General features: G+C 42.4%; 1 protein-coding gene across 1 annotated transcript in view; it reads left to right on the plus strand.

Annotated features, from left to right (window-relative positions):
- Positions 1-7,919, plus strand: part of ITK (IL2 inducible T-cell kinase) — a 50,644-nt gene that overhangs the window by 11,361 nt on the left and 31,364 nt on the right. Inside the window, exons 2-4 of the mRNA XM_015565663.1 lie at positions 4,897-5,001; positions 6,528-6,609; positions 7,771-7,899. Coding sequence (XP_015421149.1) covers positions 4,897-5,001; positions 6,528-6,609; positions 7,771-7,899 — 316 coding nt within the window. The remainder of the gene's footprint in view (positions 1-4,896; positions 5,002-6,527; positions 6,610-7,770; positions 7,900-7,919) is intronic.

The following is a 7,919-nucleotide window of genomic DNA, read 5'->3' on the forward strand; positions in this document are numbered from 1 at the left end:
TTTCCTAGTTTTAAAGAAACTGATAAAGGAAGGCAGCATGTGACTACATTTACCAGTACAGTGTGATCCAGGGAAGTCTTAAATGCATCACTCCCCTTTGAGAAATATTCTCAGCTGATGCCTGGAATTCCATTATCCAAGTTTCCTCTTGGCTTAAGTCCTCTAATACCTGTCCTAATCCATAATCCTCCAAAACAAGTGAAGCATTATGTTATAAGTAAGTCAAGCCTCTGGTGAATGTCTATTTGAGGAAGGTTTGGACCAGAGACTTGAGAGGAAATAGAAAGCTAAAGTCCTCACATTGTGACAAAGTTGGGAAGACCAGGAAGCAGGTCCCTTTCATTGTTTTGCTCTATGTTTACAAATAATTGACAAAGAAAAAAAAAATGACTCCAGTTAAAAAATTAATGCTATCTTCCCAAATGGTGGTTCTTGGTTACGTATTTGCCCAGAAAAAAACAATCCCCAAGAAAAATGTGGGCACCTAAAGATGAGAGAAGAGTCTTGTCTTATGGGCAGCATTTGGAGAAGGCAAGGAAAGTGACATTTGAATTAGTATATCATTTGAATGATTTTATTTTGCTGGTAAGTTTATGTCATTCTTTTCAGTCCTCTAAATTAACCCATGATTCAAGGATCATTATTATTCCCACTTAAACAAACAAACAAACAAACACAAAGCAACTGAGAAGTTAAGACACTTGTCTCTGGTTGCACAGCTGGTCAGGCAGACGTGGGTCTTCCTGACATGAGAGTTCTGTTTCTGTCCCATTCTGCCTCACCAGAGCAGAAAGCTCAAATTCTGCTGTTTCAAGAAGCGTAGAGATGTCCTCTCGCATGGGTACCAGACATATAACGTCTCACTAATGTATCTACCGGGCTAGCTGAGCAGCCAAGGGGCAAATGTTATGGAGCAAAGAGGAGCTATTATGCTGAGGAGCCAGGGAAAACACTCCCCTTTGAAATCCACAGGAGCATTGCATGACCAAATGTGCAGAAACAAATCTCTATTGGTTCATGGCTTGGAGAAATCGGTCATGCCATTGGCTGTTCAGTGTTGGGGTTGGGGTTGGGGAATAAAAGCCTTCTGTGGAAAGCCAGGGTGAGTGCAAAGCCATGAAGCCTAGTCATGAAGCCTCTGGAGTCTTAGAGTTGAGCTTGTGTGCTTCTCTTCTACTTACGAAGAGACTCGACCTCTCTGAACCTCAACTTCCTCGCCTGTAAAATGGGGATTGTGATTAAATAAGATGGCGCATCAAATGCCTGAAATATAGGAAATGCTCAAAAACATTATCATTTTTTTATTTTGCCTGCCCCCCGCCTCTCTCTTTGAAAGTCACAATCCAAAAATCTATTTTATACAAAAATTAACATAAAGAGAAAGGAGCTATCAAAGCCACTCACACAAGCTTGCCTTTTCACATGTATATGGGCGCCTGTTGGATTGTGTTGGACACATGTCCAATGTCCCGGATGAAGGTTTGGAATGTGAGGACAGCTTTGAACATGGCCAAGGAGGGAGACAAGGCCAAGTGAAATTCTGTGCCTTTTACCCTGAGCAACGCAGACAGAATAACAAGGAAGAACAAAGTCATGTTTTACTTGGTGTCTCTCTTTCTGGTGGCTTTTGTGTGGTTTCCTTGGAAGGTTTTACCCTGGTATTTTTCAAAAATAGCACCGTTGTTTGGGATGATTACAGGCGATCACCAGTTCCCAGAGAAGGAACTATGTGTGGCTCGCTGACGGGCGGCTCCCCGGTGCCCAGCTGGGGAAAGGTACAGCTGACCTGTTGTTTACCACCTATCAGGTCTTGTAAGATCCAGGAAGAATGGCCCGGGGGCCTTTGGAGAGACTGACCAAGAAGGATGGCTTGTGAGGGGGGAACCCACGCTCTCATTTGAGAATCTGAGTGAGTTTTGACAGTGGAACATCAACCCATCCAACAGAAGAGCAAACCTGATAGCAGGCTCACCTGACAGATGGTGAAGGCACAAATGTTTCTTAAAATCCATGTTTGAAATCAATGAGCATTAAGAAATCAAAGGAGATCATCTGAGTTCAGAGGAGAAGCCTTTTTTGGAAATTTTGAAGCCACACTGTCCAGTAAAGCAGCCACCAGCCATGTGTGACTACTGGGCACCGGAAATGTGTCAGGTCCAAGTTGAGATGTGTTATCAAATACATGATTTCACAGACTTAGTATAAAAAAGTGATATATCTCATTAATTTTTTGTGGTGATTCCATATGGAAGTGATAATATTTTAAGTATATGGGTTAAACAGAATATATTCTTAAAATTAATTGTACTTGGTTATTTGTTTTTTGCCTTTTTTAGTGTGGTTACTAGAAATTTTAAATACATATTTGGCTCACATTAAGTTCCTGTCAAACTGTGGGACTTTAGAATTTCATGTATAATTTGTATCCCTATTCATAACTCCAGTTACCATTTACCTCCGCTCATACCCTAGTTATGATGATCTCAGGCTACTGACAACCAACACTTATCCAGAACTTTTCCACCCCAGGGATTTATGCTCTTGCCATTCACTATCCCTAGGATGCTCACTCCCCAGACCTTCTCATGTCTGACTCCTTTCTCAGCTTTCTGATCTTTTCTCAAATGCCCTCCCTCTAGAAAGGCCTGCCCTGACCACACGTTGATCACATCAATCTGTTCTATTGTCTTTATAGCACTTGTTGGTTTTGATTGCCTTCCCAACTAGACTGTGAGCTCCATGAGAAAGTCTACTGTGTTCGTCTCTCTGTTACTGCCTTCAGAACAGTGCCCAGCTCATTGCTGGCCTGCAATAAATATTTCCTGAATGGCTAAATGCATTAGCCTTAAATCTGATGGAGACTGGCTTCTATTCTCAGAAAACACGGGACTAAGTGAGTTCCAAAATGTCTGCAAATGGAGCCGTCGTATTACTGCCATGAGCCCTTTGTTGCATTTCACTGTGTGTACTGCTAAGGAAATAGCCCACCAGAGATAGAAAAAACAAGATAACCTCAAAGCTGAGACACAATGTTTACTGGTAGCAAAATGGCTTTTGAAAGGACTGCTCCTTTGTACTCTTCTGTTGTTTGTTTTTTTTTTTAAAAAAAAAAACACATTCTAAAGACTGTGATTATGGGTAGGATCAGGGCATATATTTCTAGCTGTGGAAGACCCTAAGTGAAAAGATAGTCTGAGTCAAAAGGGCATATGTTTACAGAGGCTTTTAAAGGGAGACTGACCTCTTCATACAATGCTAGATTACAACGTGGCCGTAGACCACTGCGTGGAGCAGATGCTCGTTTTTGTTGGTCTATATCCTATAAATGTGTGTGGGGAAGACACATCCATTCCAAATGGTTAACCTTGACTGCTTCAGGATTGTGGAGAGGGTAGGATAATAAGACACTATAAATAGTTTCTTCATAGACCTCCATGTTGTTTTATTTCTTGAAATGACCATGGAGAGATTTTTGTACTTTCAAAAATAAATGAAGTAGATTTTAGAAAGAAAATTTAAACAGAAATACCAGAAAGCTTCCCTGTACTTGATAGGAGGCACTTCTCACATTTTGACTTTTTTTTTTTTAATTAGTTCTGTGCCTCAGCTACTAAATAAAGTACAGGCCAGCAAACAATCTGGGTACCAAAAAATGAGAGGTAAAGACTGATCTCACTTCTGGCCAATTTGATGGTGCCATAGCTGTCTGAATACCACCAGCCAAGTGCACTCATATATCACAACTCTCTTGTCAGAGGACTTCCTGAACCTCTTTAATTGAGAGGGTGTCCTTTATTGAGGGCAACTATTAAAAACAATGTAATTACACCTTTTTTCCCTAATCAACCCTTAAAAGGTAGGCGTTATTATTCTCACTTATCAGATATGGAGACTGAAGTTTAGGGAGGTTGGTAAATTGTCCAAGATCATGAAGCTAGTTAGAATCAGAGCTCAACTTTGAACCTAGTCCTTTCCAAGCTTTTACCTAGTTCACCACCACTTGTTGTCTCTTTGGAAGGGATGAGGTGTAATGAAGTGTTTGTCCACTGGTTCCACAGATTAATTAAGCTTTAATTTCAACAGAAGCCTAATTCTAGGCTCCTGTGAAAGGTTTCTGATCTCAAAAAGCTTTTCCCCAACTGGCCTTGCATGAGCCCAATAGTCCATCAATAGAATCAGTCCTATTGGGTAACATCCCCTGGGACCCACTCTGCAAGGACAAGGACCCTCACAAACAGGTAACATGTAACATCATTATAAATCATGAAGACCATTGTGTGAAATAGTTTTCAAGGAAATATATCTAACAAGCTTCTAAATGAAAAAGACAAATGGGCCGGTAAGATCTTCTGGGGGTGTGTTGAAGGGAGAGTTATAGAGCAGATTCAGGAACATGCTACAGGGCTGTCACTGTGGGACTGTGGACAACTAAGGGGCACGGAGAAGCCAGATGTAGAACAGAAAGATACCACTAAAGGGATACATCACCATCCAGATCAGGCCTGAGCTAATTACTGACTTAATAAGGCTATGGATAGACACAAAGCAGAGAAAACTGGCACATGTGTGGCTGGTTTCCCATAGACTGTGCTACCCATCCCAGGTTCAAGTTCTGCAAATGCTGCTGTATGCCACAAGCTCACAGAAATGTAAGACACCATGCTCCATGAGTGGAAATCAGTCACTTCATCAAGAAGGCGATTCAAAGAGCACGTTCTCCTAGGACTCTGCTCAGGGTCCTTCTCAGACAATGAGGCCAAGGAGTCGCTTCTGGGTATTTGGAGGGTTGGTTTACAAACCTAATGGATCTTACCTAGTAATGGATTTCCGGAAGTAACCTGGATAAAAATAGTGTCTGCTCTCTTTTTAAATGGGGTGTGCTTTCCCCTCCCACAGAAAAAGCGCACCTTGAAGGGCTCTATTGAACTCTCCAGGATCAAATGTGTCGAGATTGTGAAAAGTGACATTAGCATCCCTTGCCACTACAAGTATCCTTTTCAGGTAAGTCATTGTGCCTGAGGGCACCAGTTCCTCATACCTTATATATGATGGTTGAAAGTCTCAGTCATTGTAACAGAAGATGAGACAGGGATGACTCTGGTCTAGCATTAGAACTTAGACAAGCGGCAGGGGAAAAGCTGCTGTGTTCTGTCAATCAATTACACTTTCATTCATTCATTCATTCATTCATCCATTCAACAAAGATGACAAATGACAAAATCTTGAAAAAAATTGTCATTCCTCATTCTCCTTTTCCTTATGTCTTTCCTACCTCAAGGAAAGTCGTGGGGGGAGGAAAAAAAACTAGCGAGGGCCCCAAGCCTAATGTTCTTTAAGTGCAGTTTAGTCATGACTTGGGGCGACCAATTGCAACTCTTGGTTAGCAATTGCTTGGGGGTGCTGAGGTTAAAAGGGATCAGATTTTACCATCTGAGAACTAGCCGGCATTATGCGGTCCAATACAGTAGCCACTGGCCACATCTTATTATTTGCATTTAAATGTGAATTTATTTAAATTAAACTATTAAAAATTCAGCCCTGAGTCACATTGGACACATTGAATGAATGAACACTTTATATGTTCAATAGCCACACATGGCTAGTAGCCACAGGTGATAGAATATTGCAATCACTGCAGAAAGTTCTATTGGAAGAGCTTTCTGTCCAGGTGATAGAAAGTTCTATAGGGCAGAGCAGGTGGAGGGTATCTTTAGCCTTTAGGTCATGATATTGCCTACATCTTATTACCACTCTTGGCATTTGTAGCTCTCCAGGAGTGGATAACTCCTTGAACATCCTTGGGTATCATTCTTGTTTGACAATCTGGGTGGCATAAAAAAAGACTTCTGTCATACTAGAAAGGTGACTTCCATGGGGTTGGAATTTTTAGGTCTAAAAGTAAAAGGAATAACGTATATTTTCCTGTCATTAAAATTCCAATTACAAGTGAGTGCAAGACAAAAACCGGCAAAATTCAAAGAAGTTCTGTAGTTTACTTAATAGTTTTGTACCAGGGTCAGTTTCCTGGTTTTGAAAATGTGCTGTGATTACATAAAAGGTTGTCACTGGGGAAAGGTGGGTGCAAAGTACGCAGGAACTCTGTACTATTTTTGGAACTTCTTGGGTGTCTTACATTGTTTCAGAATGAGAAGTTCTTAAAATCCCAGTTAAACATTTGTCATCTACTAAGGTAATATCTTACTCTTTCATATGCCAGAAAGACTTCCTTTCCTGAAAAATTAACATGAGAAATAAAGGTGCTGTCAAGAGAACTCTCTCTTCAGCTGTTTGAATTTAGTGATGGCTTACCTGGTGACAAGCAGCCTAAGCTGTGGAGGTTCACTCTGTGTCTGGACAGCACCCCAAAGTCTGAATGAAAAGGACACTGGTCCCCCGATCATCCAGAGTTTGCTTTTTTGACAACAAACACTGAGGTCTCCTTCTTAGCCCAGGAAGCCAGGTGGGCCTGCGGTCAGTCATGCATCTCCAGGCACACCACTCACCTTGAACTCTGTGTGTGTCTCCAGGTTGTGCATGACAACTACCTCCTGTATGTGTTTGCTCCAGACCGTGAGAGCCGGCAGCGCTGGGTGTTGGCCCTTAAAGAAGGTAATTAACCTCCTGTGTGGCTGGGTCCTAAGATCCCTTGATCCTCTAGCAGGCTTGGGTTCCACAGTAGAATAAAGGGCAGCTGAGGGCCAAACATTTCTTCCTTTTGATGTTGCTGGAAGGTCCAAACCTTTCACTCTGGGCCCAAATGGCAACAACCAGTCTAGTGCAGGGTCAGGAAATCCAGCCCCCCACTGGTTTTTGGTTTAAGGTTCCAAGCTAAGGATGATTTTTTTAATGGTTTCATTTTAAAGGGTAATATAAGTACCTACATAATATATCAAATCTGCCTGCTGATGAGCAACCTGAAATATTTACTATCTGGCCCTTTAAGAAAAAAGTTTGCTGCCTCCTGGTTCGGGGTGAAGAATAAGAGCATGGACCCTCCCGTTAGATGACCTGGACTTGAGTCCTAGCTCTGCCACTTGCTAGCCATGTGTGCCTGAGCAACTTCCTCCACTGCTCTGTGCTTCAGTTTCCCCATCTATTTTTAAAAGGGGGTGTAGGAGGGAATAATAATAGTGCCTGCCTTCAGAACTGCTGTGAGTAAAGCCCTTGGAGCTAGCTGGCCCAGAGTCAGCGCCCAATAAATGTTAACTAGCTTTAAATGCTGTCAGGCCAGCAGCGAGGGTATTTCTTAAGGCTCACCTTTCTGAAAGCATAATTAGAACCAGCACAGCGTTTGGGTCCGTGCGATATGGAGCCAGGCTGCTAAGGTGAAAATCCCACCTCACCATAACCTTACTTTAAAGCCACAAATCTAGAAGGGATAAAAGCAAAGTTGCTGTGGCTGGAAGTGGCGGAGATAGGAAGGGGGAATCCCAACTACTCAGTCTTCCCATTACCCTAAGGCGCTTTGCGGTGCCCACTGAACCAGTCTAACAACCTCATTGTACACTGGGGAAACTGAGGCTCGGACAAGGGTTTTGCCCAACCTAAGGACATACAACTAACCCAAGGCAGAGCCAGAGATCTGCTGATACAACGGGCACTCCTGCATACATGTATATGCCTGGGAAAAGGTCCGTTTTTCTGACTATTCTGAGTACGAGTCACTCAGTTCACACAGATGGGCCCAATCTCAATCAAGCTGTTATCAAGTTAGTAGTCCTCCATAGGCTGATCTGGAAATAACTCTTCACTGGTGCCAACCCCTTTCAGAAACGAGGAATAATAACAGTTTGGTGTCCAAGTATCATCCTAATTTCTGGATGGATGGGAGGTGGAGGTGCTGTGCTCAGCTGGAGAAGCTTGCAGTGGGCTGCACCCAGTACGATCCAACCAAAAATGGTAAGTTCTCTTTCTTCTTT

Source organism: Myotis davidii, unplaced genomic scaffold (assembly GCF_000327345.1).
Source record: "Myotis davidii unplaced genomic scaffold, ASM32734v1 scaffold18, whole genome shotgun sequence".
NCBI classification, from domain to species: domain Eukaryota; kingdom Metazoa; phylum Chordata; class Mammalia; order Chiroptera; family Vespertilionidae; genus Myotis; species Myotis davidii.